The 20,873-nt window shown below is 34.0% G+C and overlaps 1 protein-coding gene across 3 annotated transcripts in view; it reads left to right on the plus strand.

Moving 5' to 3' along the window:
• Positions 1 to 20,873, plus strand: part of LOC148940451 (uncharacterized) — a 56,996-nt gene that overhangs the window by 4,150 nt on the left and 31,973 nt on the right. Inside the window, exon 1 of one of the 3 annotated variants that reach the window (XM_089104899.1) lies at positions 20,666 to 20,736. The exons of the other annotated variants lie outside the window; for them this stretch is intronic. Within the exon in view, the coding sequence (XP_088961025.1) occupies positions 20,721 to 20,736 (16 nt within the window). The 5' untranslated portion in view covers positions 20,666 to 20,720. Of the gene's footprint in view, positions 1 to 20,665; positions 20,737 to 20,873 lie in introns of those variants that run through there. 3 annotated transcript variants of the gene reach the window in all.

A 20,873-nucleotide genomic window follows, 5' to 3' on the forward strand; every position in this document is an offset into this window, starting at 1 on the left:
AAAATGGCTATCTCAAAATTTTTGGTTGGATGTGTTCTGGGAAATAGTGGGCTTGAGAGGGGGGTGAATAGCCCTCCAATCACTTTTGACTAATAAAAAACACACTAGCCCTTTCAATTTCCAATCAAATGAGTCCTTTTGAAATTTCTATGACAACACTTTCAATATAAACCTTATATGCACCCAGGGAATAACTTACAACCCTTGCCCTGAAGGCTGGGGGGGTTGTCATCCTCAAAGACCTAATTTCCAGAACTTTCTACTATGTTGAACAAAATGGCTCTCTTAAAATTTTGATTGGATGTGTTTGGGTGAATTGTGGGCGTGAGAAGGGGGTTTTGTTGCCCTCCAACCACTTTCAACTATTAAAAAGGGCCCTAGCCCTCTCAATTTCCAATTAAATGAGCCCGTTTTGAAGTTTTTACAACAACGCTATCTATAAAAACCTTTTATGCCCCCAGGGCCTAACTTGCAACCTTGGCCCAGGGGGCTCTCGGGGGTTTGTCATCCTCAAATACATAATTTCCAGAAGTTTCAATTGCATTGAACAAAATGGCTATCTCAAAACTTTGATTGAATGTGTTTGGGGAAATGGTGGGCGTGAGAGGGGGGTTAATTATGTTGTGAAGTGTTATTTGTGGTATTTGGGGGTTGTAGTCTTAGATGGCTTTATTCTCCCTTTATAGGGGAGATAAACTCTGGCCCTAAGGTAATTGAACTTTGGTAGCGTGCCTTAGGCTATGACCGAACTAATGAGGCGTACCGACTGAGTATGTTCGAGAGGCTAAAAATAGATCGTAGAGAGTTCGTCTAAAATACAATACTTTTATTCATTTATCAGATAATAAAATTGGATATATTCTGGCTACTGGGACTGGCTATCCCAAGTAGCCCACAACTCTCAAGAAAAAAACAATAAAACATAAATTAGACACTTACGATCATAAAGAAAGGTCCCAAAGTATTGCTAAAACAACGGACCACAGGTCAGTCCGGCATATAGTTAGTAAGAGATTTTTCCTTCCGATAAAATGTATCTTTTATACATTTTTATCAACCACACCTTCCAACGTAAATGCTAGGAAGTGGTAATTTCTTAATTTCCCGTTAAACAGAGCTTAGCAGGATATATTTTTTATCTTAATAAAAAAGTGGTATTACCAAACTTCATTTTTGAGTCATATATATCTTTACTAGATTAAAAAATTAACTAATATTAGAAAGCTTTACCACAGTATTTCCCATTTAAAGAAGAATTTTCCCAATTCTCCATATTTTACTTTTAAAACAACTTAATATCGTTTACAGCTATTATTCTTCCATCTTTGGGTCATTTTGTGTATCTACCCTAAATGGGTTTCCTTTGGTTTTTTTTTCTGGTCCCATTTTGGCCATGTTTTTTTTTTTTTTTTTTTTTTTTTTGTCGAAGGATTAAAATTTGAAATTCATACTTGTTTCTATTTTTATCTGTCTCTAGCACTAACAATTAATATTTTATCCTCTTAATATGCTTCTTATGTTTTAATTGACCCCAAGTGACTTATACATAATATTAGTGGTTTTGCTTAAATTAGATTTATATTAGAATAGTTTTATGATTTTGTTTTAGTTTAAATTTAATTCCCATTAATAATTTAATTTATATGTGTGTTGTGGTTTATATACCTTTTATTTTTTTTTTTTTTTTTTTTTTAGAAATGCCTTGGGTAAATAAAATATAACATTATTTATTAAAAAATTTTCACATATATTTTTTTTCAGCACAAAGCATTTTCACACATTTCCATACATAAGCCATTTGGCTATGTAGCACATATTCTAGGCCTAAATTAAGTTCTGTTTTTATCTCACTTTCGATGATTTTGTAGATCTGTAGTTTCCTAATATCAGTTGATCAAGTATGGTTTGGTTTCTGATGGTATTAGGATATCATTGAACTGGCTTTGAAATTTGCTACTTTCCAAAAATGTGTCAAAGAAATGATTGAGAAATGGGTCCAAAAGGATGTTATGAAAAATTTGATTTCCAAAAAAAAATTAGCTAAGGCTGTATCTAAAATAAATATTCACATTAGTATACATATAAAGCATATATTTTTACATACATAGTAGAATGAAACACTCAGCATTCGAAAGTTAATTACTTTAATTACTTTCTCCGCTTTTTTTTAATCACTCCAAAAATAATATCCCGCTTAAATTGAAACATATACCAAAAAAAAATATTAATACTTTGACTCGAGGTCAAACATTTATATACGTATAACATTAAATCACTATTTAAAAATTAAAATAAATTCAAACATCGTGTATAAATAAGCATTGTATAATAACTTACACAATTATGTTAAGTAACAAATATACTTTAAAGCATCAAGCATTATTTTTTTTTAAAGTAAACTACTCAAAAAGCAACACTAAAATGTGTTATAACTCTTTTTTTCCATTAGCAAAACGCTCAAAATACCAATTTAATTACAATCAAAAGTATTACTCTATCATAGCAAAGACTTTACTTCACTATTTATCGTATTATATTTTTTACTTTAGAACTAATGCACTCGTAGTGCCAACCGTTATAATTATTTTCTTACTCTCTTTCTAAACACGATCTGCCGCTAAAATAGAAAAATTCCATTTCTGGTTCATTTTATTTGTATTTTTATTATTTAAATATTAAAATTAGCATTAACTATGAAAAACTTACTATATTAAACACTCATATTATTAAAGCATTAATAAAGATTAATTTTTTTTTTTTTTTTTTTTTATATTTAAAAACACCGCTGATTTATAATTTTACCAGAAGTCACAAAACTTGAAAATAACAACAACCCCATAAGCATTGGTTAAAATTTTTAAAAGTTAATTTAAGACACTGTAGTAATATAACCACACAAGAAGCATTTTTTTCAAGTAGATTTCTCACAAAGCAAAACTAAAAATTGGTATAACTCTTTTTCTAAAACAGAACACTCAAAATACCAATTTAATATATTTATATATTGTTTATAATGACATAAGTTATGTTGATGAATAAATTAATTGCTTAAAAACAGACAATAATTATGTAATCTTACAATTTACTTAAACACTGCAATGTTTATTCTTTGTACAAATTTTAAATAACTCCAGCAAGACTTTTGAACTGATAAGACTTAAACTGCAATTAAAATATTTACACAATTTGTTTTTAACTCTAACAAATAGATTTGTACACTATAACAGAGAACTGTGATTAGCTGCTATTTAAAGGTTTAGCAACAGTTCTTACAATACGACTGTTATTAAAATATATACATTTGCAATTTTATGCGATGCAAATTCCATATTTATTAAAGGTTTGCAAAATACATTTATAACTGTATATTTCGTCAATAACATGTGTTCAGTTTACTCTATGTCGGTTCGTTTATACCAAAACTTGAGCATTTTTATTTTTTTGAATTTCCGGTCATTGAGACAGTTTAATAGAGTATTCGACTGTCATCTCTTTTTTCCCAGTTTTAATGTCCTTTTGGGACAAGGCTTAGCTTAGATTTGATAAGCTCAGAATTTAGCTATTCGCCTTTTTACATGTTTTGGCACTACCAATTGATTTGTGCCCGTACTCTGAAGGTTTGCTTACCAGGGCTGCCTTCTGGTAGCTCCTATAACGTTTCTGAGTTCTCTTGTCATCAGCTACAGCTAAAAAGACTGTTATGAACCTGCACACAAAATAATTAGTTTTAACAATTTGTGGCTACAATTTTCTTTTCTTGGGCTATTTTTTTTTCAGAAAAAGTGGCCCTTCTGCCGAAAATACCTGGCCTTCAGGGCACATAGTAATTTTGTTTTTGATATACGAGTGACAATAACTGTTTCAACTATAGCTTCCCCCCTTTTCGTGATTTTAAACCTAATTAAAATTATAAGGTTTCAACGTCAATTTTCTTAAGGCTTTTATGTTCCTTACTTTTAATTTATTCCATGCTAGTCATTTTCCTGAAAACAACTTTCGCTTGTGAGAGCCAAATTTATTTTCTTGACTACTTTGAGCATTTCTCCAATATTTCTACTAATCTCGGCCCGCGTTTACTAATGTAACGGTGGCTCCGTAGTATTAATGCTACTTATTTGTGCTTATTTAGTACAGTTTTCATACTAGTTCGTTCGGCAAGTTCAATAAGTGCGTATAACAGAGTTAAACTGACTTCATTCAGTTTATTTTCTTCTAAAGTTTTTGTGTTAGAAAAATACTGAAGTTTTTCAGCTAATTTTTTTTTTAATATTATTAATTAAGTTTGGCCTTGCATTTGCTAATTTTTCTTTATTAATAAAAATGTACGTTTATCATATCCTGATTCCCACAAATTTGTGTGGTTTTTTTAGCAGACATATATTCCATGTCTGCGGTATTTTTACCAAAAATTTGTGCCTATGTCGAGCCAAAAGTTGCTCAGAGATAGGGTTTATCTTTTTGTGGCTTCCCTATAATTTTTTTTTTAAATATATAATTCGTGTATGGAATTTTCCTCAGTTTAATATGCGCTTTTGTTTTATACAGTCATTGAGTGTAGTTTGTCCCTTTTGTGATATTTTGGCTATTACTCTGTTCTAAAAGTGTATGGGTTTAATGCTTGTATGAAATACGGTAGTGCTATTTATTTAGCAAGACGTATTTCACACAAACATTCGGCCCAAACCTCCTCCAAAGTTTGACTTTTTTCTCTGATCTATATTTGGTTAGCTTGGTGGATTCCCCCAATGACAACTCTTAGCATTTTTTGTTTTCAAATGCAGTTCTGTCATTGGTGTTTTTCACCTGCAATGTCGTCACCCTGTGATTTCCGTCAATGGTTTGTTGTGAATTTATTTAATATGTGAAATTAATTATACCCGAGAAATTTTTGTTTTACACGGTGTTGACTCTTTTTTTTAAATTGTGACTCATTTTATCTAAGGCTTCTTATTTATATATGCCGTCCTTATTGGTAAGTGTTCAATTTATTATATATTCTACTATTTATAACAAGATTACAGCTAGCTTGTACATGTAGCGCGCACTTAATGTAAACTCTTGCTGTTTTTCCTATTATAATTATCTTAAAATTCTTCAAAACAATTTTTTTTCAAATTCGACTGAAAATGTTCCCTCAGAGAGTCAAAGGTCAGTAGATGCATTGCATGTACTTAACAACGAGAGGCCAGCCGTGGTTGAACTCAACTCCAAATTTGCGAGCTTCCTATGACCCTATTTCAGTAAACCATCCTCCTTCGTTTTTTTTTTTTGAATTATCCCCCCCGAACAAAAAATATAATTTTTTTAACAATTCAAATCAAAATAATTGCATTTTAATTCTTTTTCTAAATAGTTATAAATTAATTTTGTTTAATAACCCTAATTTAAAGTTAAGTGACCTGACTTATTTTCCTTTTTCTCTGAATTGAAGCCTAATTCGTTTTGCCAATTTGACATTTCACCGCTCGCGAAGGCTTATCTCATATTGGAAACAAAATTTGTTGCAGGAACCTACGATGTCACTTCTGATCGGAAATAATAATTTGGCGTTGGAATGTGAAGTTCATAATCGATATTTCTCTAGTGGCTTTTATACTCGGTTGATTTTTATTTAATATTTATTTTTTTTTATTAAATTTTTTTTTATTATTACTGTTTTATTCAAATATCAATATGCTGGGGACTGCACTTGTTCTGCCTTTCTCCGTTTCCTGGTCCGAGTTTTGGACTCCAAATTTTTGCTTTTCTTCTATATAATATTCGCAAGTTTTTTCGTGATTTCTATAGTGTGGTTTGCAAGGCTCTGAGTCCGAGTGCTGTTTTGTTGTCTCGTCAAATCTCTTTAATCGTTGTTTCTCTTGATGTTTGGCCTTCTTCATGAGTGTTTTAGCGACTTGTGCTGCAGACAAAGGAACTTCTTCCTGCCCCTTTGGTTTCTTCACTGTTCTCCATAATTTTTCTCTCAAAGAAGGTTTTCTTGACGATGGCCCAGGTTTAGCTATATCGCTTTCTGTCGAAGAATTTTCTGTGTCACATTCTGTTAGCTCGCGTCTGGTAGATGGCGTTTGTTCCAAAAGCCATTTTTGCGCTACGACAGTAGGTGAGTCTAGCGTATGAAAATCAGATACTTCTTTGGTTTCTTCCAATTGTCCTTCCTCTTTGGATTTAACCTCTGGTTTATTATGTCTTAAACCCGTAGGTTGTGTTTGAGGCTCTTCTATGTCGCTTACATCTCTCGTATCCGATGTATATTGAACTTTTCTTTTTTTCTTGTTTGTTGTGGAAAGTTTGCAGCCACGTTTGTGCTAAATATTCCTTCCACTTCTCCGAACTGTTGTGGTCATTAAAAAGGTCATAAAATTCATATGGTCTTCTGATATATACTGGTGAGATCGTTTTTTGTATTTCTTCTTCTGACAATATAGGCTCTGCTTTCCACGGTTTTGAAAAATATCCCTTTTTCAATCTATTATGGTGTATTACTTCTTCCTTTTCCTTATGCCAATGTTTTAGAACATATGTTAAGTTTTTTGATAGAATTTTTGTAATCTTATAAGGTCCGTCCTATTTTGATTTTAACTTTTTCGTTACTTCTAGATTCGTTTTTTGAACATAAAAAAAATATCCTATACAGTAACTCTTTTTATTTTTGCTTTTTCTGTCATATTTTTCTTTTTGTTCTGTTTTCGCATCTTCCAGATTGTCTTTAACTTGTTCCATAGCTTTTTTCATTCGCATCACCATTTCTTGCTTATATTGGTCTAAGTTGTAATATATTCTGTCATTTTCTATTTTATTTAAACAAATTCTGGGATCTCTTATGTGTTGAAAAAATAAATGGCGTTTCTTTTAATGTACGTGAAAAAGCCGTATTTATTGCAAAGACTACAAATGGTAAATGTTCATCCCAATTTTCATTTTCCTTTCTTGCATGTATTCCCAGCATGTAAGCTAATTCCCTATGCTTACGTTCAACTTTCCCATTAGCTGCTGCAAGGTAAGACGAGGTAAACCATCGTCTAACCCCAAGATATTCTGTTATATCGTCTAATAATTTGGCTTTAAAACATGGCCCATTGTGGCTAAGTAAAAATCTAGGGAATATCCCTTGTTTCAAAAATAGGCGATTTACCAAAACTTTTGCAATGGTTTTTGTCTTTTCATCTTTAATTGGAAAAGCGTATAAATATGAGTTAAAATGGTCTACTATGGTGAGTACACACCTGTTTCCTGTCTTGGAAACTGGTAAACTTCCCCCTGATCCCCAAACGTCTATTGACATTATTTCTCCTACCCCTGAAGGGGTGGGGTATTGACCTAATTCAGCCCTAGGGGTCTTTGGTGGCGACTTTTGTTTGGCGCACTCTTGGCAGCTTTGTATGAAAGCTTTTGCTTTGGAGTACATTTTTGGAAAATAAAAATTTTGCTTCAGTCTCCCCATAGTTTTTGCTTCTCCCATGTGACAGCCAATCGTTGCATGTGCCATCTGTAAAACTTCTCCTTCCAGAGATTTTGGAATCACCGGAATAATTTTTAAGTCATTTTTTCTATATTCTTGCGATGGTCTATGGTATCTTACAAGAAGATTTTTACTTTCGTCCAGATCAAAATTATCTAAGTCCTTTGAAAAATGTTTAAAGTGATCCGGTAGTTCCGTTCCTTTTAATAAAAAGGATTTCATTGCTAAGCAAAAATCGTCTTTATTTTGGTACTTTCAAGTATTTTAATTTCACTGTATTTCTAACCCTTTCAGTTTGTTTTGGATGGTTGCTATCACATTTTCTGTCTTGTCTGGATTTCGTGATAAATAGTCTGGTAAAATATTTGTACGGCCCTTTATATATATATTGGAGTATAGGAATATGCTTGCAGACGCAGTATCCACCGTGTCAGCCGGGCTGAAGTATTTTGCATCGTATGTAGCCAAACTAATGATTTTTGGTCTACTCTTAATATAAATTTTTTTCCAAGTAAAAATTGTCGAAAATATTCTGTAAATACCATAACTGCCAAACACTCCCTTTCAACTGTCGAGTATTTTTTTTCTGCTTTCGTCAGTGACCTACTGGCGCATTGAACTATTGATTCTACTCCCTCAGAATTAATGTTTAATAATATGGCCACTATACCGTACCCCGAAGCATCTGTTTGCAAACAGAAGTCTTGTGACAAATCTGGTAATTTAAGTATTGGTGCCAGTAATAGTTGCCTTTTTATTTCATTTAGCGCTTGTTTTGCGTCCTCTGGGCATTCGAATTTACCTGATTTCTTTAAAAGGTTCGTCAACGGTTGTGCTATTGTGGCATAATTTTTAATATATTTTTAATAATTTTTAATATATAATTTTTATTATATACTTTTCAAATTTTATTATACACTTTTCAAATATTTCTCGCCTACAGCCTCTCCTCAAGATAATGCCACAGAATGGTCCAATCGAAACCATCCCTATTATTACAGTTTCCCAGGTCCAAGAAAAACTCGAAAACCAAGACATCAGGAAAGCCTCGTACCCTGGTGAAATTCCTATAAGGCTGATATATGCATGCTCCCCCCCCCTCCTGGCTACATTATTGGCTATGGTGTATAACCAGTACCTATTGGAAGGCATTTTCCCAGATAAGTTCAAAAAGGCATTTATCACACCAATTCAAAACAAAAGATCACCAACCTCACCATCCGATCTCATGCCAATCTCAAAGATGCCCATTATTTAAAAAGTCTTCAGAGATTTTATTTGACAAGGGCTACTAGCAGAAATAGATCACAAAATCAATCCTACGCAGGTTGGTTTTCGTCAAAGACAATGTCCAACTCACTATCTGGTCATATTAATTCATGATCTGCTAGAGAACCAAGAAAAACCCGAGACCCTTGCTAAAATAATTATTTCTGACTTCGTGAAAGCTTCCGATCTGCTTGATCATGAGACTGTCATCAATGAAGCCCGTGCCCTGGAAGTCTCGCAGTTTCTCTTGAGTACCATTGCATGTTTCCTTTCTGGTCGCTAAGCGTACGTACAACTCAAGATTAATGAAATATCCGTCGACCTAGATCCTACGTGTGAAATTATCCAAGGACGCGCTTACTTCTCAATCCTATTTGTTACAGTCATGACCCAACTGAGGAGACACCACAAACAGAGGCATTAATTTGATAATGATTTTTTCCTAAGCCTGCTGTAATTCCTGTCACAAACACCCAATCAGCTCATACCCCTTGTTGCAGAGCTTCAACATCAAGCTGATCAAATGAAGCTCCAGATAAGCCTCGAAAAAACCTGTGTAATGCATGTCAACTTCCTGAAGAAGAAGAAGAAGAGCATAAATGAATTTGCACCTCTCCAAACAAAGAAATCAGTAAAAATACTTGGTATCACTTTAAGTGGTGATCTCTCGTTTGGAAATCACATCAGCCAGATCACAGCAAAGGCAGCTGGTTTTCTAAAATCCTTTGCAAATCTAAGAAGGTTTGGGATGACCGAGCAACTCCTTCTTTCGTGCTATAAATCCTATGTACTGCCCGTAATGATGTACGGCTATCCTGCCTGGCACTCGTCGCTTGCAGAGAAGTCCAGAAACGAACTGGAAATAATTCAGAAGAGAGTCCTGCAAAATAATTTTTGTGCCGAATTATAAAAACTATGAAAAAAGCCTGAGCGACCTCAAGCTCCCAACCCTGGATGAAAGGAGGCATGAAATGCTGATGAAGTTTGGAGCTGACATCCGGAAGTCCTCAACACATCGAAATATCATGCCTCCGTTTACTTCAGAGACCCACGCACACAAAACAAGGTTGGAAACTCTGAAAGAGGGAAAACAAGCATTGGAGTGTCCGCCTACACACTCGACAACAAGATATCTAAAATCCTTTGTGCTCTACTACGTCAGATGTTACAACAATGGTGTCCTGAAGTAGAGGTGATGGTTCATCATTTGTGTTTTTCTTGGTGTTGTGTCTTTTTGTGCTTAAACTGACGATACCCATGCTATTGCAGTGTGATAAAGGGAACGAATGAAGATTATATATATTTATATATTCATAAATCTTGTCCGTGGGCATGCAGAGGTCGTCATCAAAAGGGGATTCGATAATCCGAAGCTCAAGGTATTGATGCATTAAGGTACTGATGCAAAAGAACTGGAAATAGAGCTGAGGTTATTAGGCTATCTAAAAAAATCGCAAGCATAAAGTACAGGTCTTCAGTTCAAATTTGTAGTTACATACTTAGTTTATTTGCTAGGATGCTGCCATGTTTACAAAATGTTACTGCATATGTTGACATTCTTTGGCAAGTAGCAATTTTTAATATTCCTAATTTTGTAATAATCAAATGAAACAAAAATATGACAATGTGTAAGACTCTTAATTAAGAGAGTGATGTTGAAAAAAACGGACTTTTACTTGTATTTCTACAGAAAAGAAAACTTTTCATAATAGTCGCTGTTTTAATTAAATGGTTTGCCTATTTTTTGATTTACATTTCATTTTAATATTAATGTTTTTACTTTTATAACTTTAATAAATCAAATAATATTAACATTTTGATTACTAAATATTAGTATATGTATATTAAACTGACAAAGCACATTCATTTGTATTTTTTTTCAGTTAAGTGCAAATTATGTTACGGCCTTGGGAAAGCATAGGGGTTTTGTGCCCCTCAAAACTCATGTTAATTTCTGCTCGTTTTGAGTTTGACTCGGTTATTTATTGTAATTTATGTTTGTTTTGGGTTTCATTTATTTATCGATGCTTCTTGTGGTAGTTTAACGCTTGGTAAGTTATTTGATTTTATTTTTGCTCATTTTTAGTTTAATGGAGTCCTTAACTTTTCTTTGAAAAACTTATTTTTTGGAAAAAGTTTTTTTTATTAAGTGTTGTTCGTTTTATATTGACATAGTCTTTTCAGGGAAAAAGAAAGTAATATTTTAAATATTTTCGTTTTTTTAAGACTTTATAGTTTGGCCTGCTATTTGTATGCTGGACAGAAATTGTCAGCAATTTTTAACAGCATTCACCCTTTTAAAAATCTGGACACAAATAGTTGTGTTTAATTTAGTTTCATACCTCCTCTAGTTGACCTGAAACAGATAACTTGATACCATTTGCCAAAAAGTCTGTTTACTTTCTTTGATAGCTTGAATACACTTACGCTATTTTGATTTGGTTAAATTTTAAGAGCAGAAGTAGCCCCGAAAGATTAGACGTAATACCCTCAGTCGTTCTTGGGATACTGCTGAGATGCCTTATTGGGAATTAGCATTCACACAGTGCATTTTGATTTAATCTTAAGGCAACATTTAGTTTTTAAAGATAATGGGCAAATTGGAGGGTGGGCGGTGAAGGGGAGATTAATTGCCCTCTAATCGCTTTCGACTATTAGAAAGGGCATTAGAACTTTCTATTTTCGATCGAACGAGCCTTTTTCTAAGTTCTTATGACAACCAATCACTTTCCCTCCCCTCCAATCCCCTCCAATCACTTTCGACTATTAAAAAGAGCACTATTCCTTTGAATTTCCAATTGAATGAACTCTTTTTATAGTTTCTGCAACAAAGCTTTCAATAAAAATCTTATATGCTCCCAGGGCATAACTTACAACCCTTCCCCTGAGGGCTGTGGGGGGAGTTTCATCTTCAAAGATATAATTTCCAGACCTTTCAACTACTTTGAACAAAATGGCTATCTCAAAATTTTGATTTGGATGTGCTTGGATAAATGGTGGGCGTGGAAGGGCTGTTAGTTGCCTTCCAATCACTTTCGACTATTAAAAAGGACACTAGCCATTTCAATTTCCGACCAAATTAGCCCTTTTTGAATTTTTAATAACAACACTTTCTATAAAAACCTTATATGCCCCCAGGGCATAACTTACAACCCTTGCCCTGAGGGCTGTAAGGGGGGGGGGGGGGGGGTTGTCATCCACACAGACCTAATTTCCAGAACTTTCAACAACGTTGAACAAAATGGCTATCTCAAAATTTTGATTGTATGTTTTTGGGGAAGAGGTGGGCGTGAGAGGGGGGTTAGTTTTTCTCTAATCACTTTCGACTATTAAAAAGGGCACTAGCCCTTTGAACTTTCAATCGAATGAGCCCTTTTTGAAGTTTCTGTGACAAAGCTTTCTATAAAAAAAAACTTATATGCCCCCAGGGAGTAACTTACAACCCTTGCCCTGAGGGCTGTGGGGGAGTGTCCCAGTGAAGCCAAACGTGGTACAATTGTACCATTTTGGTACATTTCACCTCTACGGGTACAATTTGGTACATTCCCATAAAATATGGTACATTTTACAAAATTATGGTGCAATTCAGTATTTTTGTACCTATGTCTACATTCTTTGATCTACAAATATTTTATTTCACCCTGATCTGTTCGGCATAGTCAAAATAAGGGACAGACAAGCTGTCACCTATTTTCCTTCTTTTGTTAACTGACACTTCATTTCCGGTGTCCGAAGATCGACAAAAACATCTTTCTGTGTATCAACATCAAGTCTTACCGATTGACAGTGAATCTATAATGACCCTTGGGTTCGTGATGGTTGGGAATCTAGTGGAATAAAAACAACAGCCAACCACCCAAGGTGAAAATTTGAAAAATTTTTATATATATATATAAAGGCAAAAAAGAGGAAAATATTGAAAAACAACTGTTCTGTTGCCAAGAGGAAGAAGAGCAATCAAACTTGATTATTTTATTATTATTTTTTATCATTGTATAATTTTTGCGAATATATTATTATTTCAGTTTGAAAATTTTTATTAAGCACAAAGGAGCCTGCTAAGAGAAATTAAAAGTAAGAAGAAATTTAAAATAAGGCGATATAGCTCAACTGCATATATATATATATATATATATATATATATATATATATATATATATATATATATATATATATATATATATATATATATATATATATATATATATATATATATATATATATATATATATATATATATATATATATATATATATATATAATATATATATATGAATATATAATATCATATTCAATGAATATGAATATATAATAGTTTAGAGACAAATTTAGGCTATATATTTGCACATTAAGGGGGGGGGGGGGTGTTGGGCAAAGAATAGCATATATTAAATACGTAACCTAACCTCGGTACCTTCCCCCCCCTCCCGAACCCCAAAACAACACTAAATATCTTATACGCAATTAAAATCACGCTATGCATTGTATTTCTCTACAGCGTTGTCTTGAATCACCCCGTAGAAATGAGTTTTTCGTCGCTTCTACAGTTGGACATATATAAAAGAGTAGGTATAACGAAGGAGTACCTATATTCAATATATTGTGCAATGAAACCAGTCACAAAAAAACCGCCAGACAGGTTAACTACAAGAGACCGCTATAGAGAAATGCAATGCAAAGCGTGGTTTTCATTGCGTTTATAATATTTAAACTGTTGTTTTTGGGGTTTAGGGGGGGTGTACTTAGGCTAGGTTAGGTTACATATTTAATATAAGCTATGTTTTACCCCCCCCCCTAATGTGCAAAAATATAGTCCAAATTTGTTTATAGACTATTATATATTCATCCTATTTTATTTTATTTCATTAGCATTAATCAAGCTTGACTTCTTTAGCAGTATATAGAAGTCACCATCTAATGCATAAGTACCGTATATATATATATATATATATATATATATATATATATATATATATATATATATATATATATATATATATATATATATATATATTCAGGGTGGGCGGAAAGTAACTCCATATTTTAAATTACTTATAAATTGTATATAATTTGTTACTGCTTTGTCATATTTTAATGATTAATTCTCTCAAATGGTACAATTTTATTGATAGTTTTGTTTTTGATTTCAGATAAAACTGTAACATGGCTCAGCAGTTAACACTTCAGGAGCGTGCCCAGCTGGCGTCACGATATGAAGTTTGGCAATCTGTCGTACGAGTTCAACGATGGTGGCGGACTATTCATGGACCACGTGCCAAAGTGGATCCAAAAACAATAAGAAACTGTCACGCGAAGCTCATGACCACAGGATCTGTGGTAGATGTTCGCAGACGTGGACGCCCTTCGACATCCACGACCCAGGAGACAGTGCACGCAGTCCAAGCAATGTTCCAGTGTAGTCCAGGAAAGTCAACTCACCAGGCAGCTCCGGAAAGTGGACTCACCCGCTATACAGTGCGAACTGTGCTCAAGAAAGAGTTGAACTGGTGTGCGTGGAAGCCACACTACTGCCAATCACTCTCGGATGAGGACTGTGACATTCGCATGGAGTTCGGAGAAATCATGCTGGCTTCGCATGAAGAGTGGCCCCATCTCTTCCGCAACATCCTCTGGACTAATGAGGCTGTGTTTCACGTCGGAGGCTTTGTCAACCATCACAACTGCCACTACTAGGCAGGAGAAGATCCTATGATGACAGTTGAAAAACAGCAAAATCGACCCAAAGTAACGGTGTGGTGTGGTATCACCTCAGATCAGGTTGTGGGCCCATTTCTTCTGTGCAACACCATGAATGCTGAACAACACCTTGATATGTTGCGTGATAGAGTCTGGCCAGTTGTCAGCACATGGGAGAACATCGATGAGTTGATATTTATGCAAGATGGCGCCCCACCACACTTTGCTCTTGTTGTCCGCAAATGGCTGGATGCTCGCTTTCCGGGGCGTTGGTTGGGACGTCGTGGTCCACATGAATGGCCATCCAGAAGCCCGGCTTTGACACCCTGCGACTTTTTCTTTGGGGTTGGGTAAAGGAAGAAGTCTACCGCTCTAAACCAAAGACACTTGAAGAACTGAAGGATTGAATTAAGGGAGTCATGTCCACCATCCCAGCGGAGTTTCTGAGAAAGTCAGTGGATGACATTCCTGAACATTTGCAGCAGCTGGTGGAAAGATCTGGGGCACATATTGAATTTTAGAGATAACTTACCATTTATGCCTACCTTGTATGATTAATTTTTTTGAGAATAATTAAATATAATGTACATTGTTTTATTAATCAAAATATAACAGGGAGTTACTTTCCGCACACCCTGTATATATATATATATATATATATATATATATATATATATATATATGTATATATATGCTCTCATAACAACTGCTACGTTTGTTAGTTTTATCCTTTTTTAAAGAAACTGCTGGAATCGAAATTTGTCAATACTTGCCCAAGTTCTTTCTAGCTCTCTGCAGCTTGCCCTATTCAAGTCGTAGAGCAGAGAGACAGTTCTTGACTTTGTCGGTCACCAAAACCAAAAATTTAAATAGGCTAAATGCCTCGAATGTTTTGTCCCTGATGAAAACGAAGCAACTTGTTCTCAGGTCGTCAAGTGGAGTACATGACTGAGTGATCCCTAGTGATTTGACTCGGGCTATCAAAAAATGAAAACAAGTGGATCTCCTAATTCAGAATTCGATACTAGTGGAAGCTTTAAATTCTAATGCGGCCGAGGACGATTAAAGCCTTTTAAGTGGGACTTTTTTTTTAATTATGACTATATATCTTTCTTCTTACTTTTTAATTTGTATGATTTGCCTGACCTAGACTATTGACACAATTTTATTTTTTTTAAACTAATTATTGTATATTATATAAGTTTTCTTTTTTTGGCAGCCCTAGTCAAATTTGAGGTGCACGTTTTAATTTACCTAGTTTTACAACTAAACCGTTAGCTGATTGAGTCATTTTAGTTTTGAAACACAATAGGTTTTATTGGTTTTTGATCTCCCTGAATACGAACTAGAGAGATTCCAGAAAAAAACAGTTCACAAAATCTCCTAATGGGGGAAAAATTTCAAAAACCGTCACTTTCAAACACACCTCAGATTCTAAGCACTCCGTCGCCTAAATCGGTGCATGAATATGAGCTGTAGCTGTTTTTCTCCGTAGATTTCTTTTTAATTTTTCAAAATATCTGAAATTTTTGACCTGAAGATCCTTGATAAACCGGGCTTCATCAGCAGGATTTCCAGAATCCAAGATTCCAGACTTTGACCTCTTGGATACACCGCACCTGGAATATGACGCCTATCCAGTAGTACATCCAAACAATCCAATAAAAGGATTTTTGAACTTATAGGTTTCCGGAGTTTTCAATCATACTATGAAAACAAAAGAAAAATGGAAAAGAGAAAAAGAAACAAGAAAAAAGGAAAAAAAGATTGTTAATGATCAATAAAAACTGTTTTAAAACCATCCAAACAATAATCTCACTACCTAGCATAAAAATAATTAAGCAAACATACATGTACATAATGTTGACTTAGGGATGGACGGGGAGATTCTTCATAAGAACACGAAATAGTTATATTAATAGGCCCTAATGTTCATTTTTTATTGTGGGGGAGAGGGGTCCTTTGAAACAGTTTTAGAGAGAAAAAATAATCACCCTTATTCCTCAAACTGTGCATATGAGTATGCAGCAGAAAAATACTACTTTTTTTCTAACCCCCTCCCCTCAGAATTTTTTGTCCTACTCGTGAAAAAGTAACAAAATACACATCCACAAATTATTATGCGTTCTGTAAAGTTCTTTTTTGTACCCCCTCCCCCTCCCGAACAGAAGAAAAAAGCACTTTTTTACTGCTGGAGCAGCCTACCAAGGACAGTAAAAATTAAATATATATATATATTTTTTAATTCGTGAGGTAAGAACTTCTACAACCACATAAATAAATCTTAAAAAAAGTGATTATTTGGCGATTATTTGGATTTGGCGATGCATCAAGCATTTGGCGATGCTTGATGGCCAAATTTTTTTTGGCCATTTAGTAAAAACAGATGCGATTTAGTAAATTTTTCCAGGCCTTGGTGGCAACCCTTGGAAGGCGACAGGAACGTTCCTACCCTCTGTCGAGATCTTCATAAAAGGGAAAAGGGGGATTTCTATGGAAACTATTAAATTGAGAATCATTTCTTAGCAACTATTCTCGGGCAATATATTGTAAGAATACAAGGCTAACATCCAATTTTAGCCCCTGATTTGTATTAAAATTGTCATATGAGATCAATTTCAAGCGGTGCTATAAATGGTCGTAAATTGCCGAAAGGACTTTTGTTGGCCTGTAGTAAAATGTTTCTGTAGTAATATTAAATAAAAAAAACAAGTTTTTTAAACTGAAAGTAAGGAGCGACATTAAAACTTAAAACGAACAGAAATTATTCCGTACATGAAAGGGGCTGTCCCCTCCTCAACCGCTCGCTCTTTACGCTAAAGTTTTTTATTGTTTTAAAAAATAAAGTTGTGAGACAGAATCAAACTTTAGCGTAAAGTGCGAGGCGTTGAGGAGGGGACAGTCCCTTTCATATACGGAATAATTTCTGTTCGTTTTAAGTTTTAATGTCGCTCCTTACTTTCAGTTTAAAAAACTTGTTTTTTTTTATTTAATTTTTGAACATTTTTGAATAAACGCAGGTTTTGATCTTGGCTCACCGTACATGAATAATTAAAAAAAAATTTCATATGAATTTACTTTTATTTGGTTAAATGGCTTTCTCGAAAGTTGTTTAATTTTATTTACGAACATTTTTATTAGTAATAAATATACGTAACTTGCGAATTAACTTACGTAACGAACTTCTATATTCATGGATTTTTAATACATATATTAGGGAGTTCGCCCCCTAGTCAATACCTTGCTCTTTAAGCGAAAGTTTGAATTTTGTTCCAATTCTTTAAAAATGACCGATTAATCACGAAGGCCGTTAATTAGAATAAATAGCTCTTATGAAAGTACTGACAAATCTTTGGCTTAAAGTGCGAGGCATTGACTACGGAATGAACCCAATTATATATGTAATATTTTGAGTTCGTTTAAAGTTTCGATGTTGCTGCTATTCCAGTTGAAATACTTCTTTTTTTATATTAAATTTCTGATCTTTTTTTAAATAATGCTGGGAAGGCCGGCGTCCCCTTCATAGCAATTTCCCTTCCCCAATGAAAACTTCCTTCATGGAAAGATCCTCCCACAAAACACCCGACCGACCCACCCACCCACCCCCCCCCCCACTACCAGGAAAAATCTCCCCTGAAAAGGTCTGTATACTTCCAAATAACCAATTCTATATGTTAAAATTGGGTATAGTTCATAAATTTAAGCCCTCCCCCCGTGAAATTAGGGGGATTATGTCATCCTAAAAGACATACTTATAATATTTTCGAACATGTTGAACAAAATGGCTATCTCAAAATTTTGATCAGGTGACTTTGGGAAAAAAAATTAGCGTGGGAGGGGGCCTAGTTGCCCTACATTTTTTTGGTAACTTAAAAAGGGCACTAGAACTTTTAATTTCCATTCCAATGAGCCCTCCTACGATATTCTAGGACAACTGGTTCAAAACGATCACCCCTGGGAAAAAAAAACAACAAACAAATAAACACTTAGGCTACCCATGATCTTTCTTCTGGCAAAAAATGCAAAATTTCACATTTTTGTAGATGGGAGCTTGAAAGCTCTACAGTAGGGTTTTCTGATACGCGGAATATGATGGTGTGATTTTCATTAAGGTTCTATAACTTTTAGGGGGCCTTTTCCCCTTTTTTCGAAAATCAGCCAAATTTTCTCAGGCGCCTAACTTTTGATGGGTAGGATTAAACTTGATGAAACTTATATATTTGAAATCAACATTAAAATCTGATTCTTTTGATGTATCTATTGGTACAAAAATTTCGATTTTTTAGAGTTTCGGTTACCATTGAGCCGGGTCGCTCCTTACTTACAGTTCGTTACCACGAACTGTTTGATTAGTTACTCCAAACAATTTTTTCAGGTACTGTCAGGAGTAACGTATTATATAAGAAGAGAAAGTGAATGAAAATGTCTTATGCAAAATTTTCATAGATAGCACTCTACGCCACCGACGATCCGCGAGTTACGCTTCGCGTAACACGCGGAAAAAAATTTGTGATATGGTGCATTTTTTTGTCTTTGGTACATTTTCATGCAATTTGTGGTACATTTTGTTTTGAGCTGTTGGTAACACTGGAGTGTCCTCTTCAAAAACATAATTTCTGTCTGGAAATAAACTACACTGAACAAAATGACTACCGTATCTCAAAATTTTGATTCGATGTGTTTGGGTAAATGGTGGGCATGGAAGGGGTGTTAGTTGCCTTCCAATCCCTTTCGACTGTTATCACTTTTCGCACTAGTCATCCGAATTTCCAATCAAATGAGCCCTTTTCGAAGTTTCTACAACAACTCCTTCGATACGAAGTGCCCTGGTCTAAGACCAAGAAACCAAAAAAAAAAAATAATAATAATACATTGTGCCCACGCTGTTCTTTACTTAGGCAGCGCTATTGCGCTGTTTGTGATAGAATAGTAGTAATCTACTATTTGTGGAACTTAGTTAATTAGTATAATTACTGACAAATCAGTTGTAAAAATTAGCTGTTAAAATATTGTGTTAGTTGAACATGCATACTTATTAGATTTAGTAAGAATATGGGTGATTATCTGGGAAGAGCATGCCTTCCAACTTCTGAAGATTGATCTTGATAGGGTAGTAAACACACTGATTACCACCTGGTATTTTGGTGTAACTCTATGTTAAATACAGCTTATTATACTTAATTTTGATTACTTATTGAATAAGCACAATTATTATGCAGTGTTGAACTCCATTTTGCCAGCAAAATTAATTTTATACAAATAATGTGAAAGTTGGAAGAAATAGTCAAAATCTAATTGTTAAACTTTCTCTTCTTCAAAAACATAACTGTCCCATGGGATTCTTCTAATTCCCTTTTTGGCATCTCACTTTTTAACTGATTTTCTATGGCTGCTGTATATTCATCATCTGTCAATCAATGTTTTTCTGTTTCTCTTGATTGGATGAAATGAGTTATTGACTGAATATCTAGTGCTATATCAATATTCTTTTGATTTTATCTTATGTGATTGGCATTTTGTTTATTTACCTTTCACTGAAACACAAGATGTTGCAGAGTTTCTTTGGTAATGTGACATAGCCGACATCTAGATAAAATTGTTAGATCCATTCTGAATTGCACACTTTGGGTGAGGACACGTGATTTACTACATAACACGTGATTTAACCATTTGAAGAAGAAATCAAGTGGTCTAACTTTCCATCTCTATAAACCTATGTTGTTCCTATTATACTAAAAACTATAGTAGAAATAAAAAAAAACATTACAGTTAAAAACCTTACAGTTTATAGCTCCTTTTAGAAAAGGTTCTACCAGCAAAGTTTCTAATTTGTCCTGATGGATATATACACCAAAAAATTTATATCTAGAATTGAAAAAATTGCGACTTTTTGAGCTCTGATGTATAATAAACAAATAAATTATTTAATAGGCTTCAATAAGTGGTATGGAATGCAATTCAATAATTGCAATTGCCTATTAACAACGCCAAAAACTAAAAATATTAGTTGAAATAAGCTCATTCAACACAGTGTAAATTCTGTAGTATTTTCTGTTTAATGCCATTAATTGTGCTGCTTATTGTCTATTCTGTATAAATTACTTTCTTAATTACAATCTAAATTGTATCTAAATTGTAATATGCCTTAATGTTATTGCTAAATTCAAATTAGTGCCCTCTCTATATTGTATTTTTTTATTGTATATGTTGCTCAATAGACATACCTATTTTACTTTTCAGTGTTCTGCTCAATTGCCAAACAGAGGAGAGATGACTGCAAAAGTGGTGCTTTACGATGTCGTCTTTCCTAAGTATTTGATTTAATCCAAGATGTTTTTAAGTCATTAGTAGAAGTTCTAATAGGTATTACAAAAAAATGTAATAATTGATCAAATTTGTGAAAGAAAGCTGGAACTTCTCTGTTGGAAGTTGAAAATAGGTCACTAAT

Source organism: Artemia sp. Qi Xiang Cuo, chromosome 19, assembly GCF_049724085.1.
Source record: "Artemia sp. Qi Xiang Cuo chromosome 19, ASM4972408v1, whole genome shotgun sequence".
Taxonomy (NCBI): Eukaryota; Metazoa; Arthropoda; class Branchiopoda; order Anostraca; family Artemiidae; genus Artemia; species Artemia sp. Qi Xiang Cuo.